At 35.2% G+C, this 20,130-nt stretch overlaps 1 protein-coding gene across 1 annotated transcript; it reads right to left on the bottom strand.

The window, feature by feature from the left end:
• Positions 1-4,025: 4,025 nt before the first annotated feature.
• On the bottom strand, positions 4,026-13,742 carry LOC134541206 (uncharacterized). Its single transcript, XM_063384493.1, has 4 exons — positions 13,613-13,742; positions 13,122-13,308; positions 4,399-4,502; positions 4,026-4,231 (listed from the first exon to the last, which is right to left on the bottom strand). Exons 1-4 carry the CDS (start codon positions 13,740-13,742, stop codon positions 4,026-4,028), a joined length of 627 nt encoding a protein of 208 aa, XP_063240563.1.
• Positions 13,743-20,130: the final 6,388 nt, after the last annotated feature.

Raw genomic sequence — 20,130 nt, forward strand, 5'->3', positions numbered from 1 at the left:
GCTTCCATACAAATAACTTCAAGGTTACGGTACAGGTTACATTAAATATGGAGGACAGAATAAATGCAAGATGTCTTGTGTGATTTTTAGAGGTTATCTGAAAACATTGATATTTACCTTTTCTTGACTTTCATGTCTGAAACTGATAAGACTCGGTCTCATTGGGGGCCATCCCTAAATAACGCCATGCGTAAAGGGGAGGGGAGGTGGTCGACGAAGTGTGACATTGTGTGACAAGGAGTAGGAGGCGTCATAAGCTTCGTGATGTCACATGTCCAAATATAAAATATTTAAATGCGAAACTTTAAATATAAGCGAAAAACTTAGAAATATTACCAACATATCAATACACTTATACGATTTTAGGTAATCAACTCATGAATGCGAAATTCAAAGAAGTATTCGAGATTTGAAATTAGAGCGAATTATAGTATCAGCCTTGCAATATTTTAAAGATTTTGACTTGGATGCTATTTACGTTGCCACAAATGCTCCGGGAAGAAGTGCATTCAACAGAGTTGAACGACAAATGGCCTTGTGTTCCTGACATTAACAACCAAAATGAGAACGAAATGCCTGCTATTCCAGTGATAAGCAATAGAGAGAAGTGGGTTCAGAGTCCATGGCCACAAGATGATTGAGTTTTGTATCTTTCTTTGATATAATTATTAGTTTATCATTCTTTAAGTAGTTTCTTGTTTTTTTTGGTCAATTTTAAGAAATGTTTGATTTAATGTTATTTTGTTTAAAACATATTTTTAATGAAAGTAAATATAATTTTAAAACTGCTGTTTTAATTAAATTAGTTCAATGTATAAAGTTGGAAAATTTGTGACGTCACACCATCTGTGGCAAGGCCCCCGGAGGGGGGGGGGGGGGGTAAAAAATCATGATTCGTGTGACATAATTTATGGATGGCCCCTTGTAAGTGTACACGTGCGTCTCTCAAAGCTCGTTGTTGTATTATATGAACGGGGGAAAAAATTTTGTGTGTTAGAATACAATTGTAAAAAGTGAAAAACTGCAGATTTTTATAACATTATTTAATTCGAAGGTTTAATTTTGGAAGTAACTTGGAACACTTAAAATAACAAAAATTTATTTTCCCATAGAACTCAAGGAGACTGTATTGCGTTTTTTTAAATATTTTGTGTTTGTGAATACTCGAATTATATTTCCTACAAACCAGCACGAAAATCTGCGTAAGTTTCATTCTGTCCTTTGTCTTGAGAATCGGTTTGCCCGTAAATTGTTCCCCCACCACTTGGTAACTTCTCTCCCCTTCCCCAGTGACGCACGGGTTTTCTGCCACACCCCACCCTAGCACATTTCAGGTATTCTTCTCCAAAGACCCTACGACCTTGAGTCCGGGATCTCAGGCGCCCCGCTGAGGCATCACAATGCCAAGCCATACAGTACAACCTGCAAACATTTCCGTCGACAACAAGGAGTCGCTGTGCTCGTATACACAAGCATAAATATTCGTTCAACCTATTCATAAACAAAACTAAATTAACTTTTTTTTGGTATCTGATTTCGGAAGGCACATATCTAATTTGGGGCCGCGGCAGTAGGCCGAAAATCACTAGGCCGAAAGGCACAAGGCCGAAGGCACTAGGCCGAAAAGCACTAGGCCGACAGGCACTAGGCCGAAAGGCACTAGGCCGAAAGGCACTAGGCCGAAAGGCACTAGGCCGACAGGCACTAGGCCGACAGGCAGTAGGCCGACAGGCAGTAGGCCGAAAGGCAGTAGGCCGAAAGGCACTAGGCCGAAAGGCACTAGGCCGACAGGCCGTAGGCCGACAGGCACTAGGCCGAAAGGCACTAGGCCGACAGGCACTAGGCCGAAAGTACAGGCAGTCGACTGAAAAATCGATATTTATATATGTTACTCTAATTTACCTACAGATTGCAGTCGTGTTTCCTCGAGTTACTCTAACCAAGTCAATAACATCGTTCAGTTTTTTGTTCTCGATCTAAGCCAATGCAAGTTTTTGTATGCTGCAATATCCGGTCTGTTGTATTTGGCGATACTGAAAAAAAGTTTAATGAAAATGAGACAAACAAAAAAAAATATTTATGCGGTATCGTGAAGTACAATAGAGTCCCACCCGGTCTATTGTATTTTGCAATACCAAAAATTTTTAAATGAATATAGACGCCAAAATTATTTATATGTTCTCGTGAAGGAAAATACACCCCCGCCCGTTCTATTGTATTTTGCAATACCGAAAAATTTTTAAATGAAGATAGACGCAAAAATTATTTATGTGTTATCGTGAAGGACAATACACCCCCACCCGGTCTATTGTATTTTGCGATACCGGAATTGTACAATAAATAAATTATATATGAGGAAAGAAAATGTTTTCATAATCACGTTGTGAAGAGTTAAATAGTAAACGATGAAACAATACGAGATAAAGTTAAATTAAGTAACGAAAAAAGGAATTATTTCGGTGGAAAATAAAAATCCGTATTACAAAATACAATACAGCGGGGGCGATTATATTGTAGTTTACGATACTGCATAGGCTTGAAAAGAAGAAAGCAAAATATGTGAAAAGTTGGATTAAAGTTCCCCGCCCCAAACCCCCTAATTTGCCGTGCGTGTCCCGTAAGAATGTAGGGGTGGTAATGTCGTAAGCGACGCCATATTGATGCCGTTATCAGTATTAGCACGGTATCGTAAAGTGCAATAGTCCCAATACCTTTAGGAAAATAATATTTAATTTACCTATAGATGAATGGCAATTTTGTTTTGAAAGTTCAATAGAAGTATGTATTTATGAAAGTAATCTATGAAGGAAAAAATTATGTGTCTTACCAGAACTAACGAACTGTAAAAAAAATTACTATTATTTAAAAATCAAAAAAATTTCAGGCTACGAAAAGTGAGAAAAAGTTAAAATACGATCCCTATAGACCTGGTGGAAAATCGTAGCACTTTTAAGAGCCAATGGAGCTAAAACATTTGAGCCACTTAAAACAGTATTGTAAAGCCATTGGAGCATAAATATTGGAGCCATTGAATAATCTAGAAAATAAACAATTGATTACGCAGGAAAAGCAATACTAGTATGTGTTTTCATTTAAGTAATTTTTTATAAATAATGTTTGAAAACTTTTTTGTTATATTTCTTGTAATATTAACTAGTGTGGAACATTTTTTTAGTTGTCAACTTACTTTGAGGGTACATTAGTTAACACTTTTTTCATACATTTTAAATTCTAAAGTTACCTTTTTTTAATCATCAGAGATCAAATCAAGTACCGCAATTGATGAATACAAGTTTATGAAAATAGTATGTTTTATCATTTTATAAATTTCTGGGTGTTTGCAAAGTTTTTCGAGATAACAGGCAAGATCGACATGATAGTAGACACTATGATAAATAACAATCAGGTGATTGCTACGAATATGCTCTAGCGGGTTACATTTGAAGAAAGAATACACTAGCGCTTTAATAATGGTGGTCAATGTTGCTTCCATAACTTCACATTGGGGGGAATATATATATATATATATATATATATATATATATATATGTGCGCCTTGGTATAGGTGCTAAGGAGTCAGCCATCATTTTTTTTATTGTCATCGGCAGGAATGGAATCCTGGAACGTTAAAAGCAGTGACTTTTTTTTATAATTTTTAATTTTTTATAATTAAAAAAAATATATTTTTATACATTTCTTTACACAATATGTATACGTTGTTATTAACTTGCCTTCCACAGGATAGAACTAGAGACTCCAAAGTCTATGACAGGTTTCAAAATTTAATGAATATTAAATCATCATCATCCACTGTTTTCAGCCTGTGGCTGGGCCAGTCAAGTAAAATGCCTCCATCTTCCTCTATCCTTCCACCATTCCTCATTGTTCACTTTATTCCAACCTTCCCCTCTTTCTTGCACTCCTTTAACTATCTTTTCTTCCCATCTCCTCCTAGGTCTTCCTTGTGGTCTTCTTCCTGTTTTTTTCAACTCAATCATTTTCCTAGGCAGTCTCTCTTTTCCCATTCACTGTACATGGCCATACCACCTCATTCTTGCTTTTTCAATGATCTCCCTCAAGTCGTGTACTCCTGATCTTGCTTGCACTATCTCATTTCTGATCTGGTCTCGACTCGTAACTGCCAACATATTCCTCATAAACTTCATACCTATTTCTCTGATCTTCCCAGCATCACTCTCACTAACAGTCAAAGTCTCTGCTCCATATGTTTCTATGGGCACAAAGTTATTATTATACAACACTCTTTTGCACTTTAACGGCACTTTAACGGCACCTCCCTCTTCCATACCATATCTCTAACACACCTGTAGGAGGCATCCCCTTGTTGTCCTTGCCTTAAGATTTCCTCCCTGTTTTTGCCCCCTCTCTCCAACACACTTCCGAGATACTTGAACGTTTCTACTTGTTTTGGCTCAACACCATCTAATTCAATGCGGCCATTTTTGCTCCTTGTCATGCACACCACTTCAATCTTTTTAGTGCTAAATCGCATACCACATTTCTCACTTCCTCACTCCATGCCTTTAACTGCTCTTGCACTACATCATCCTTTTCTCCCCAAATCATCAAATCATCATCAATCAGCAAGGCCTTCATCTTTCCTTCTCCAATCTTATCTTCCACCCTCTTAAATGTCCTCTCCATCACTATAATAAATAACAAGGGAGAAAATGCACTGTCCTGCTTCACTTCGTTGGCTTATTTAAAAAACCTCGTCAACCCTCTTCCAGATCTCACTCTGCCCCTTATACTCACTTTTCCCTATACTTATTAATCCTTCCTTAAGCCCTGCCTTTTCACACTGTCGTACGCCTTTTCCACGTCCAGGAATACCATTATTAAGTCCTTCCCATATTCGTATATTTCCATCAGTTGTCGTATAGCAAAAATCAGACCTATAGTAGACCGTCCTTCTCTAAATCCATGCTGTTTCTCACGCCATTTACCTGTCATGAACTTCCTTACCTTCTTTTCCAGGATCTTCTCATACACCTTGGCACGGTGACACATCAAAGTGATCGTTTAGGTCTCAGTGCTTCATCAAAATTGCCGATCTTGTAAGATTCAGGTTCTTCAGCTTGGTCTTCGATCTTGAAAGGTTCAAGTGCATCATCACGTTATTCGAACTTGTCAGCTTCAGATGTTTTTATATTGTTTTCAGTTCTGCAAAGATGACTTGAATTTGCTATTGATAATTTTTTTTTATTTCCATTAAAGATACTACTTTCTTCGTTAGCATTTAATTTCAAATTATTAACGAAATCTGGGATATTGTTGTCTTTATATCACTTTCTAGATGTTGAAGCACCATTATTTTTATCATCAGTTAGCTTGGTTGTACAGATCTTGTGATGTTTATTCAAGATATTTCGTCAACTAAATGATGCTCAGTGCAACTAAATAATTTTTGGTAATAACCCAAAATACACTCGCTTCTCTCATGACGTTTAACATTTATTGCAAGGTAAATTTCTTGCTGCAATAACTACACTTGTGTCTGTTCGATAATGGCTACAGACATCGCTACGGAATACATACTAGCTTCTGTGAATGTGGTCAGAAGCATACTGAGTGTTCCAAACTAAAACAGACATTCAAGTAGGAATTTCAGTAAACCATCAGCAAGAGTTGATTTTAGATTTGTTGAAAAATTCATCTCCAAGTAGATCTGCTTTTCACCAACAGATGTCTCCTCATGTATTTGCTCACAGTGTTCGTGCTTTAAACAATATATCTGAATCCATCTAGTACAATTTACCTTGTATAATAATGCAAGTATAAAACATTCGTTATTTTTAATGTTGTTAAAGCGGTCACTGTTTTAGGCGAGATGCGGGATGCTCACTCACGAACGGAATAGAAGGAGAGCTTTGCTAGACCTCAAGCAGAAGGAGAATAGTCTTGCATGCTGTGGTTCTCAGCTGTTTTAATACATAGAAATCGACTCAGTGATAAATCTAATTTATGTGTGAGTTTCACCTGATTTAATTTGTACTTGTAATTTGGTAACAGGAATTCACTAACTAAACGTATGACTGAATACAATTGCATGTCTCATATCGAAAGTAATTTGGTAACAGGAATTCACTAAATAAACGCAAAACTGAATACAATCGCATGTCTCATATCAAAAAAATGCTTGAAATGATAACCTACTTTTTAATGATTAACCAGAAGCACACTAAGAAATTCAACAAAAGTTGTGACAGGAATAACTAGAAGCACAGGGAGAACACCAACAAAATGTTGTCAGGAATAACAAGCGGCCGAGGTCAAAGTGAAGGTCATGCGAAATGGCCGCCGTGAAGTCACAATCTAAGATGATGGACCTCAAACCACACACAATGTACTGGCACCAGATGCCGGACATGCATTTATATATTACTCGTATGCCACATCGGAATGTTTTAGGGGAAAGAGTAGTGGCTCCTGGAAAACCAGTAGAATAGTAACTACAGTAAAAGGTTAGTTACGTTACCTTTATAAATTACGTATAAAGTTTAACTTACGTACCAAATAAATATTACTACTTCTGAATTCACGCAGCGAATCTTCTACTTGACGGTTTTGTATTAGCCTTATTTACAAGAAGCTGCTATTATATAAAATTTCCATATTAGGAACCTATCCAAAAAAATTTGTGTTACAATATAGATTTTATACTCCTTATATACGAATTCTATCCAAATGAATAATGCCCACAGCGTCATCTAAGAATAATTAGTTCTTGAGTTTGGCTAGGTTAATTTTAGTTCTCAGTATATGTTCTTTAATACTAAGTGGGTTGAGTGTTGGAAAAACAAGTATGTTTTAACTGTGCGTAGCCTTGTATTTGTGAATAACAGATTGTTTTGCATACAGCCTTTCTGTTTTATTTCTACAAAACATTTCTTTTAAGATATTTTCGTATGTAAGCCTTCACTTGATTCGTTGTGAGGATGATTTTGACTTTACACCAAGATCTATAGAATTGGTTGTAGGGAAAGTGAAAAATAAGTACATTTCATCGTAAACAATTTTAGTAATTTGGTTGCTCTTGTATTATGTACTAGCCAGGGCCGGATTTCAGGAGCCAGCGCTCTGGGAAAATAATTTTTAGCCGCCCCCCTTTCTTTCCAGTTCACCGCAAATGTAATAAAACTTTTCAAAGTCAAGCTTATTTATAATAAGTTTTAAAACAGTATATTATGCAACTAAATACTAAGGTTTTTCAAAGACAAAGGCTGTGTGTATTGTTTTTATTTAATAAATGCGTGTAGCATTTTTATACGGCTGTTATAGGTACCGTAATAAAATATGAACTACAGTATACTGTTAAACGAATTTTAAATCTTTTTTCTAAATTATTTTGTTTAATAATTTATATTTTTAGGCATTATTTCTCGTCCCTCAAACCTTTTTGTCCAATTTTTTTCGTACCTCGAATTCTTTCGCCGCTTAAAAACTGGAAATCTGGGCGAATGCCCGGTTGACCCATATGTAAATTGGGGCCTAGTACTCGTACATTTTGTGGATCTACAGTGACAAACTTAATAGGATATGAAGCGTTATACGAAGTTAGGTCATGATATGTAAACATATCAATGCCTGATTATTAACTATTAATGTATACTTGGTTTATAAACACTTATCTTTTTTTCCTATTATCATCTAGTTCTAAGGTAAAGCTGCCATGAAGTGAACGATTTTGATAATAAATTGGAATTTCTTTTTTTTATTTCAGTATCACTGATAGAATAATATCTTTGAAAATATGATCTTTTTTTTTTTACATCCGGTCATTCATATATGCTAATCCTGTATGTAACCTGTGAGTTGTTGTTTTTACACTGATTTTTTTTTTGCAAGTTCTCGTAAAGCAAACGCAGTTGTGAATCATGGTAGTTGAAAGTGTAGACGTCCAATAACGCTGGATTTCGGTAATTAATAAACAGCGTATGCGGTTGTTTTCAACGAGTTTATTCGAGAACTTTTAATATGTAGTTCGCTATTATAAGACATTATTTTCAATTTGCCTCCAGAACCATTACTTTGTTTTTTAATTATATTTCATTATATAATTATGTTTATATACATGTGTGTGTGCGTTTAGGCGTGTGTATGTAAATCATACCGTGGTTATTTTATCGTACCTCAAAAAATTTTCAGGTAATTAATTATTTCGTAACCGTGAAATTCAATCACTTCATTGCCATTTGTTAAGTTTTCACACACTGTGTAAGCAGCGAATGCATATTGAAACCTAAATTTCTTGAAGTTCCATCACACATTGTGGAGCGGGCTTGAGCGGTAGATACGTGGCACTTTTCACGTGGAAGAAGTGTGAAATACATGACAATTTAACAATTGGATGTAACTGTAGTAAATAATGTTTAAGAAGTGACCACGGGCGTCTGAAATTAAATAATCTCAACAAGTATAATTTGGCTACACCTTAAGGGGCCCGCCTACCTGGCCACACACACGGTGTGCAGAGCTTCAGGAAAAACAACGCGATTTAAAAACTACTCAACACATCCCAGTGGGGTCTGCTTACGAAAAGCATTTAAGAGTTCGCTGAGGCCCAAAAAGTACTCTTAGTTTCGGATTACGTTTTTAAACTGTATTTTTAAAAGCGTTAAAATGCCTAAAACGCGTGTTTTCAGAGTAATTTTTAGGCATTAAACAATCAGTACAGATTCTTGAAAGCACTTAAGGGGATCGCATGACACCTTTATCTTCATTTCTCCACCATATAATGTTACGGCCACCCCTCAAATTTCACAGTTATCCTGTGACGACGAGACGAATGCGCGCCAGTTCAAAGCCTTGCGCTTAGAGGCTATACCGCGCTGGAAGCACCAGCGAGCGTCGCGCTTATCATCCCGCCTCACTAACACACATACACCCCTGACGAGGCAGACCACTTAAGGTGTTCACTAATTGGATACAAGGCTAATGTTATAAACTTCGGAAGAAAAGCAAACGCAAGGGACGCTACATGCAACAAGTGCAATAAAACTGCGGCAATTTATAGGTAAAATACGCCAGACGCTAGACATCGCCGACCCTGCAACTTGAAAAATACAAATGTCGAAACAATTTACATTTGGCTTATTTCTAAAAGTAATGTTAATTTTTATGTCAAAGTAAGCAATTCTTTATAATTTCACTAAAAATTTGTATGTGCTTTCACTGTTTGGTATTTTCATAAGTGAAAACGTAAAATGTGTAAAAAAAAATGAAGTCGTTGGCTTCCATACAAATAACTTCAAGGTTACGGTACAGGTTACATTAAATATGGAGGACAGAATAAATGCAAGATGTCTTGTGTGATTTTTAGAGGTTATCTGAAAACATTGTTATTTACCTTTTCTTGACTTTCTTGTCTGAAACTGATAAGACTCGGTCTCATTGGGGGCCATCCCTAAATAACGCCATGCGTAAAGGGGAGGGGAGGTGGTCGACGTAGTGTGACATTGTGTGACAAGGAGTAGGAGGCGTCATAAGCTTCGTGATGTCACATGTCCAAATATAAAATATTTAAATGCGAAACTTTAAATATAAGCGAAAAACTTAGAAATATTACCAACATATCAATACGCTTATACGATTTTAGGTAATCAACTCATCAATGCGAAATTCAAAGAAGTATTCGAGATTTGAAATTAGAGCGAATTATAGTATCAGCCTTGCAATATTTTAAAGATTTTGACTTGGATGCTATTTACGTTGCCACAAATGCTCCGGGAAGAAGTGCATTCAACAGAGTTGAACGACAAATGGCCTTGTGTTCCTGACATTAACAACCAAAATGAGAACGAAATGCCTGCTATGCCAGTGATAAGCAATAGAGAGAAGTGGGTTCAGAGTCCATGGCCACAAGATGATTGAGTTTTGTATCTTTCTTTGATATAATTATTAGTTTATCATTCTTTAAGTAGTTTCTTGTTTTTTTTGGTCAATTTTAAGAAATGTTTGATTTAATGTTATTTTGTTTAAAACATATTTTTAATGAAAGTAAATATAATTTTAAAACTGCTGTTTTAATTAAATTAGTTCAATGTATAAAGTTGGAAAATTTGTGACGTCACACCATCTGTGGCAAGGCCCAAAGGGGGGGGGGGGGGGGGGGGGCATAAAATCATGATTCGTGTGACATAATTTATGGATGGCCCCTTGTAAGTGTACACGTGCGTCTCTCAAAGCTCGTTGTTGTATTATATGAACGGGGGAAAAAAATTTGTGTGTTAGAATACGATTGTAAAAAGTGAAAAACTGCAGATTTTTATAACATTATTTAATTCGAAGGTTTAATTTTGGAAGTAACTTGGAACACTTAAAATAACAAAAATTTATTTTCCCATAGAACTCAAGGAGACTGTATTGCGTTTTTTTAAATATTTTGTGTTTGTGAATACTCGAATTATATTTCATACAAAGCAGCACGAAAATCTGCGTAAGTTTCATTCTGTCCTTTGTCTTGAGAATCGGTTTGCCCGTAAATTGTTCCCCCACCACTTGGTAACTTCTCTCCCCTTCCCCAGTGACGCACGGGTTTTCTGCCACACCCCACCCTAGCACATTTCAGGTATTCTTCTCCAAAGACCCTACGACCTTGAGTCCGGGATCTCAGGCGCCCCGCTGAGGCATCACAATGCCAAGCCATACAGTACAACCTGCAAACATTTCCGTCGACAACAAGGAGTCGCTGTGCTCGTAAACACAAGCATAAATATTCGTTCAACCTATTCATAAACAAAACTAAATTAACTTTTTTTTGGTATCTGATTTCGGAAGGCACATATCTAATTTGGGGCCGCGGCAGTAGGCCGAAAATCACTAGGCCGAAAGGCACTTGGCCGAAGGCACTAGGCCGAAAAGCACTAGGCCGACAGGCACTAGGCCGAAAGGCACTAGGCCGACAGGCACTAGGCCGAAAGGCACTAGGCCGACAGGCACTAGGCCGACAGGCAGTAGGCCGACAGGCAGTAGGCCGAAAGGCAGTAGGCCGAAAGGCAGTAGGCTGAAAGGCACTAGGCCGAAAGGCACTAGGCCGACAGGCCGTAGGCCGACAGGCACTAGGCCGAAAGGCACTAGGCCGACAGGCACTAGGCCGAAAGTACAGGCAGTCGACTGAAAAATCGATATTTATATATGTTACTCTAATTTACCTACAGATTGCAGTCGTGTTTCCTCGAGTTACTCTAACCAAGTCAATAACATCGTTCAGTTTTTTGTTCTCGATCTAAGCCAATGCAAGTTTTTGTATGCTGCAATATCCGGTCTGTTGTATTTGGCGATACTGAAAAAAAGTTTAATGAAAATGAGACAAAAAAAAATATTTATGCGGTATCGTGAAGTACAATACAGTCCCACCCGGTCTATTGTATTTTGCGATACCGGAATTGTACAATAAATAAATTATATTTGAGGAAAGAAAATGTTTTCATAATCACGTTGTGAAGAGTTAAATAGTAAACGATGAAACAATACGAGATAAAGTTAAATTAAGTAACGAAAAAAGGAATTATTTCGGTGGAAAATAAAAATCCGTATTACAAAATACAATACAGCGGGGGCGATTATATTGTAGTTTACGATACCGCATAGGCTTGAAAAGAAGAATGCAAAATATGTGAAAAGTTGGATTAAAGTTCCCCGCCCCAAACCCCCTAATTTGCCGTGCGTGTCCCGTAAGAATGTAGGGGTGGTAATGTCGTAAGCGACGCCATATTGATGCCGTTATCAGTATTAGCACGGTATCGTAAAGTGCAATAGTCCCAATACCTTTAGGAAAATAATATTTAATTTACCTATAGATGAATGGCAATTTTGTTTTGAAAGTTCAATAGAAGTATGTATTTATGAAAGTAATCTATGAAGGAAAAAATTATGTGTCTTACCAGAACTAACGAACTGTAAAAAAAATTACTATTATTTAAAAATCAAAAAAATTTCAGGCTACGAAAAGTGAGAAAAAGTTAAAATACGATCTCTATAGACCTGGTGGAAAATCGTAGCACTTTTAAGAGCCAATGGAGCTAAAACATTTGAGCCACTTAAAACAGTATTGTAAAGCCATTGGAGCATAAATATTGGAGCCATTGAATAATCTAGAAAATAAACAATTGATTACGCAGGAAAAGCAATACTAGTATGTGTTTTCATTTAAGTAATTTTTTATAAATAATGTTTGAAAACTTTTTTGTTATATTTCTTGTAATATTAACTAGTGTGGAACATTTTTTTAGTTGTCAACTTACTTTGAGGGTACATTAGTTAACACTTTTTTCATACATTTTAAATTCTAAAGTTACCTTTTTTTAATCATCAGAGATCAAATCAAGTACCGCAATTGATGAATACAAGTTTATGAAAATAGTATGTTTTATCATTTTATAAATTTCTGGGTGTTTGCAAAGTTTTTCGAGATAACAGGCAAGATCGACATGATAGCAGACGCTATGATAAATAACAATCAGGTGATTGCTACGAATATGCTCTAGCGGGTTACATTTGAAGAAAGAATACACTAGCGCTTTAATAATGGTGGTCAATGTTGCTTCCATAACTTCACATTGGGGGAATATATATATATATATATATATATATATATATATATGTGTGCGCCTTGGTATAGGTGCTAAGGAGTCAGCCATCATTTTTTTAATTGTCATCGGCAGGAATGGAATCCTGAAACGTTAAAAGCAGTGACTTTTTTTTTAATTTTTAATTTTTTATAATTAAAAAAAATATATTTTTATACATTTCTTTACACAATATGTATACGTTGTTATTAACTTGCCTTCCACAGGATAGAACTAGAGACTCCAAAGTCTATGACAGGTTTCAAAATTTAATGAATATTAAATCATCATCATCCACTGTTTTCAGCCTGTGGCTGGGCCAGTCAAGTAAAATGCCTCCATCTTCCTCTATCCTTCCACCATTCCTCATTGTTCACTTTATTCCAACCTTCCCCTCTTTCTTGCACTCCTTTAACTATCTTTTCTTCCCATCTCCTCCTAGGTCTTCCTTGTGGTCTTCTTCCTGTTTTTTTCAACTCAATCATTTTCCTAGGCAGTCTCTCTTTTCCCATTCACTGTACATGGCTATACCACCTCATTCTTGCTTTTTCAATGATCTCCCTCAAGTCGTGTACTCCTGATCTTGCTTGCACTATCTCATTTCTGATCTGGTCTCGACTCGTAACTGCCAACATATTCCTCATAAACTTCATACCTATTTCTCTGATCTTCCCAGCATCACTCTCACTAACAGTCAAATTCTCTGCTCCATATGTGACTATGGGCACAAAGTTATTATTATACAACACTCTTTTGCACTTTAACGGCACTTTAATGGCACCTCCCTCTTCCATACCATATCTCTAACACACCTGTAGGAGGCATCCCCTTGTTGTCCTTGCCTTAAGATTTCCTCCCTGTTTTTGCCTCCTCTCTCCAACACACTTCCGAGATACTTGAACGTTTCTACTTGTTTTGGCTCAACACCATCTAATTCAATGCGGCCATTTTTGCTCCTTGCCATGCACACCACTTCAATCTTTTTAGTGCTAAATCGCATACCACATTTCTCACTTCCTCACTCCATGCCTTTAACTGCTCTTGCACTACATCATCCTTTTCTCCCCAAATCATCAAATCATCATCAATCAGCAAGGCCTTCATATTTCCTTCTCCAATCTTATCTTCCACCCTCTTAAATGTCCTCTCCATCACTATAATAAATAACAAGGGAGACAATGCACTGTCCTGCTTCACTCCGTTGGCTTATTTAAAAAACCTCGTCAACCCTCTTCCAGATTTCACTCTGCCCCTTATACTCACTTTTCCCTATACTTATTAATCCTTCCTTAAGCCCTGCCTTTTCACACTGTCGTACGCCTTTTCCACGTCCAGGAATACCATTATTAAGTCCTTCCCATATTCGTATATTTCCATCAGTTGTCGTATGGCAAAAATCAGACCTATAGTAGACCGTCCTTCTCTAAATCCATGCTGTTTCTCACGCCATTTACCTGTCATGACCTTCCTTACCTTCTTTTCCAGGATCTTCTCATACACCTTGGCACGGTGACACATCAAAGTGATCCCCCTGTAATTGTCACATCTTTTCCTGTGTCCTTTCTTAAACACTGGCACTATTATCCCTTTACCCTAGTACTTCGTTATGCACTTTTCTTTCCAAACACACCTCATCACTGAATCCCAATATCTCCTGCTGCTTTTATCATTTCTACAGTCAACTCATATATGCCTGAAGCTTTACCATTTTTCATCTTTTTCAGTGCTTCCTCTGCATACTTCCATGTTACATCCTCATCATCCAACTCTGAAAATTTTTTTTTCTCGTCTCTTCTTTATTCCCTCTCATTTTCGTCTGGGTTAAGCAGCTTTTCAAAATAATTACCTCACAGTAACTTTTCCTCTTCCACCATTCTTCCATTTTAATGTGTGTTAGTATCAAAAAGCAGGTATACCTACTATAAAGCCGAACTATCTAAGTTAATATGCAAGTTCAGCTAAGTTATGGTACAAAACCTAGTCCTGAAAAATAATACAAATTTGAGTAATAAGAATTCTTCCAGGTAAAGGGAAAATCTCATAAAATCCCTCGAATATTGGATACTAGTACGGGATGCATAGTGTAGATGTGCCAGAGCCCACTATGCTATTACCAAGTAAATCTCCATGGTCGTAAATCCTTTCGCTAAACGAAGCATTCAAATATTATCTAACATTCATACCAATAATAATTGAGCAAATTAAGTTGCAAATTTAATTTCCCAAGATACTTTCTGTGAAAAATTGTAACCCGTTCCCAAAAAAGATTTCCATAATTTATTTTATTAAAGTTTTCCGTCGTGTATCTTTCTACAATACACCCAACAATATTGAGGATTGTTTAGAAAATTGTTAACACTGACAATAATTAAATTATTCTAAGTTAAATTGGAAAAATCAGCCATATAAAAACGTTAATTACTTTAACTCACAATTTGTGATTAAAGAATTAAATTGACCTAACCTGGTACATGGCATGCACTGTTAGCCTTATGACCAGACTAGACACATTTTTATGTACACGAATATTTATAGTTTAAACTTTATCATTCCTATTTTTTTCTAGCGCAACTCTCTATGTAAGGATGGATGGTGCCTTAAACGCTCATTTACTAAAAATTGGCTATTTATTTTATATATTTACGTTTCACATTTATTCTGGATGTGGTTTAGTGGTTTAATCATATAATATTTCTTAATGCTTTTTATATGGAGACATAAGGTGGAATTCTACAAAGCTCTGTAAATTAAATGCATCAAAAATGTCAAATGTCTGCATGTGCAAAAGCATTAAGCCAAATTAATAGACAACTTTGAATTTGTTATTGTTTAAAAAATCGTTCAGATAACAAAACAATATATAAAAATATTCACCGTAGTAAAATTGCTTGTAGTGTGGAAAAATTATAATCCGGTATAACAAAGAGTCAATTAATTTGAAATTTTCTTCATGAAAAAAAAAAACTATTATATTTTAAAAAATCCAGACAAAAACACTTTTTAAAGTTTTTCTCTCATTTTCATAATGACTCTCCTAAATAATAGCTATAGTGGTAGATACTTCAAGACAGCTGATATCAACCTTGCGTTACCCTCTGCTTTCATTTTCATAATTACTCATCTCAACGAATACTATTTAGTGATATACAAATTTTAGACTAATTATATCAAGCGTGCCTTGCTCTCTCCTCGCTTTCTCTTACTGACTCTATTCTAATGAATAATCTTTAGTGCTGGAAAATGTAAGACAATATTATCAATCACCCCACGCTTTTATTTTATTAATATTCATTGTTTAGTTTAAAACTGGAATCTTATTTTAAGGTGATTAAAAAAATAATATACACAGAGTTGAATTTAATTCTATTGTTGAAAAAATAACTTCATTTTTTTTTACTTTTTATTTCATAGCTTTTTTGTGTTATTTTATATTTTGCTTTCTAGTTCATATTGGATAATTTATTTTATTAATACCTCAAAATACAAAACAAAATAAATACAAAAATGGCAATCACAATGATAATTCAACATATGTATGACCTTTATAGTTGTGCTTGTCCGCCTGATCATTTGTATGATACATCCGTAATGCATTATACGTCCTAATGCGTCCAATTTTGTAATATTCATTGAAATGCTACAACAATAAATTTTCAGTCTCTCGACAATTTCAAGGTTAATCCCTCCCCCCTTCCTTTCATCCTCCTCACCCTTCCAGTGAGATTCTACCCGAGGTGGTCCGATGGTGACTTAAGGGGCCTCCCTAGTAGCATCAGAAGTTAGCGGAACACTATGTTTTTAAAATAATGATGGGACTTTATTAATCGACACTACGAATCTGAAAATTTTTCACCCACGAGAAGATAATACACGAATTGTCTGTATACTTTTACATTTTTGTTTTTTTCTATCAAAATATGAAATAAAAAATCACCAACTTGTCCAACTTTGGGGCCATATTATACTGCTTAGGAGAATGACAGAAAAAAAGTACAAGTCTAGAAAAAAAGATAATTTTTTTCTGAAGAAATTCATGTATTTAAAACATATAGCCATCGCTTTGAATTCCGAGATATCTTTTCCACAATTTCTGCAAATCCTGAAAGTTTTCCACCGTCTCGTGCTGCCGCTCGGCGAAGCCAGCTCACAGCCCACAGCCAGGTAGCGTGGTGGGGGTCCCCGGCCCGGAGGGGAGGCAGGCTACCTGTGTGTGCGTGCGTGCGTGAGAGGGTGACAACCCACAAAGGTAAGATAATCCCGTGACCGAAAGAAATTCTCAGAATTGCTTTCAGTGTGCCTCGCCACAGTACCATGTGCTCGACTTACTCTGTGACTATATTCGTGTATCTTTAAAACATTGCTTTTGTTTAAACTACAAATATCCTAAAGCTTACCATACTAGATCATGTATTACGAAATAAAGTATTGAAACTAATCAATCAACACATTGAAAGTTGTCCTACAAACTATTTATTGGTGGCTTTACAGTCTCGCTAGCTAATTCGACAAAATTTATATTTAATTCTTAACATGAAAATACACTTCATTGTTTTTCCTTTTATTTTTAATAAAAATTCAAGAAACAATTATTATACTACCCAATATTTTTTAAAATTATTTTAGTTTTCCAAAATGATTTTACACATCTTACAACGCCGGGGAAAAATTTTATACTGGTATTAACCAAATGGTTAACTATTTACAAAAGTTTTGATACTTAAAAATGTAGGTTTTATATAAAATGTATCTTAAATTAAAAGAAAAATCGTATTTTGAAAACTAAATGTAATTTGCTATGCTTTTTGGTTAGATCTGATTGTCTGCACTGTTTTAAAAATGTTCATGGAATGATAAATAAAAAATAAAAACTAGGGAAGTTCTATATTAAATAAGCTAGTCAGAATTATGTAAATGTTCCTCCTGGCGCAGGAATCACGAGGAGGATTGAAGATGAGGTCAGTGACCGATTGCTCACATATGTAGTTATGGATGGTACGTTATTAATTACAAAATTCAAAAACCATTTTGAAGTTAAAAAGTATAATTAGTGGCAATGTTTAATAAAGATGACGTAAATTTTCAGATAAACTTATTTCTACAGCTCAATTAATTAATAAGGGCAGGAAATAAATTTTTTACAGCAATTATACAAAATTATTAAAAAATTTTAAACCACAATTAATTTATCCAAAAACCAAAATTAAGTAAATATTGCCCACACATTACAACATCCACGAAAGAACCTTGCAAATTATTTTTGTTAGATGCATTATTTTGCATTCAAGTTCTTTATTTTTTTATACTTCACCTACTTATAATTGTTACATATTTGGCACATGGTCCGTCACGCCCAATTAAAGGGCCTGAATAAGTAGAACGCGTTTCTGATCAAATTGCACGCCTGTTACTTTACCTGCAACCCGGAGCGGTGTGAAATAAATTATTGTACATTCGTGACGTTGGCAATCAACTTAAATATTTATGAGTTAAAACCAAACATAATTATAACGGATAATCAAAGAAATTTTGAAATTTTGAAAAATTGTTCTGTTTTTATATAGTACACAAAGCAGTTAAACCATAAATTATTTGTTGTTGAAAAAAAATAATCCTTAACCTTTCATGCTTTTTTTCATTTATTTTTATTACCAGATATTTCCGTTGAAGTAATACTTATATATATATATATATATATATATATATAACAATATAGCAATTTAGAAAAAAAAATTAAGGTAGCCTTATTCCAAATATGTTATGATAGACGTTAGTTAACTAAGAATATAAATTCGCTTTACAACCACAGCTTGTACACAAGTAAAAAAAAACATGGTTCTACTTACAGGCCGTATTGAACGTAGGGTAGGTTAATGACAAATACAACAGCAATAAACATATGGCTGAGTCTGCTTTCATGTACACTTTTTTTTTAAGTTATCACTTTTTAAGCGGGTAAAGTGTACCTATCAAGTAGCTTAGCATTACCCAAAGTGAATGTCGTGCTCCAGAAAATGTTCGAACTATGTAATATTTGTATCACTGTTGCGTTACAGACCTGCAACTTTTTTTAGTGCGCGATGTCACTCTCGTGTAAAAATATAGTTTAAAAAACTAAAAAACATGCTTTTAAAGAATATCAAACTAAAAAGTAAAAAGTAATTTTAAAATTAAATTTATGACAATAGTATATAAGCAATACTAGTATAAATGAGAAAAAAGCTTGAGGCGCTTTGTGCCATATTTTTTGAATATTAAGCACCCCATGCTTTTTTCTCATTTATACTAGTATTGCTTATATACTATTGTCATAAATTTAATTTTAAAATTATTTTTTACTTTTTAGTTTGATATTTTTTAAAAGCATGTTTTTTAGTTTTTTAAACTATATTTATTTTTAACTTTTTAGTTTGATATTCTTTAAAAGCATGTTTTTTTAGTTTTTTAAACTATATTTATGTATAATTATCATAGGGAAATGAGTTACCGACACTACCTATTACCATCTGAGATAACTATTTGGAGTTGCAACGTCACAAAGAAATGGTAAAGTCTCTACGAATCATTTGCAGTTAGATGTATGGATATAATATTAGAATTTACCGGGGAAAAAAAAAAAAAAACATTTTTTTTTCCGGCATGGCCGGGAGTTGAACCCACGATCGCTGAATCCGAGAGCTGACGTCACAGAAGTCGCGCGCCTTAGACCGCTCGGCTAACGAACGTAATGAAATGGGTGGGACATTTTACAGTGATGAGTCACTCACTCTTAGTCGAAAGAGTTACAGACGGACAGACAGAGTTACAGACGGCGGACAAACATACAGGTGAAGCTAATATAAAGCATGTAAAAAGCATTTAAAAATATGTCGTGTTTAGCGCAAACGTGTTCGAATGAATCCACATCGAGCTGCCAAAGAATACCTATCGATGTCGGCAACATACATAAGTATACAAACCAACGTTTACAAGTGTATTCATACGTAAGTATAAAACTGGCGGCGGGCCATGATGCAGTTGGTTCTTCGCGTACAGTCCACTGACGGGATAAGAAGCGTCAAAGATCTTATATGGCTATTCTGTTAACTTGTATGTCATTTCACTGCCTGCTTTAGACAAACAACATCCATTACTTTTAGCTTTGGCTTGAAAAGAATTACTCCGGCCGGCTTTCTTATATGACTTATTTCAGCTCCTCGTGCGACCAGTGTGTATAATTTGTCCGCGGCCTTATCTTTGGGTGAAAGTTATTTGTAAGGGAAGTTGTATCGGTAATGTTCATCATGTATTACATAACAAATCGACTTAGATACGCACATGTGTTTTTAAAATATATGTTTAATAACTTGCAATACAAAGTATGTGTTGAATTTCATGTATTGAATTTTTTTTACATTATGTACGAACATAATAATCACAATATTTCATGAGAAATTTTTAAAACATTTTACAAAGCAATCTCTAATTTCTTCCACACCTCATGGTTAACCTTAATATTTTATTTCATGTTTCAGTTGATTTAAACTGTTTGGAATCATAATAT

This window comes from Bacillus rossius, chromosome 1 (genome assembly GCF_032445375.1).
Source record: "Bacillus rossius redtenbacheri isolate Brsri chromosome 1, Brsri_v3, whole genome shotgun sequence".
Classification (NCBI taxonomy): Eukaryota; Metazoa; Arthropoda; class Insecta; order Phasmatodea; family Bacillidae; genus Bacillus; species Bacillus rossius.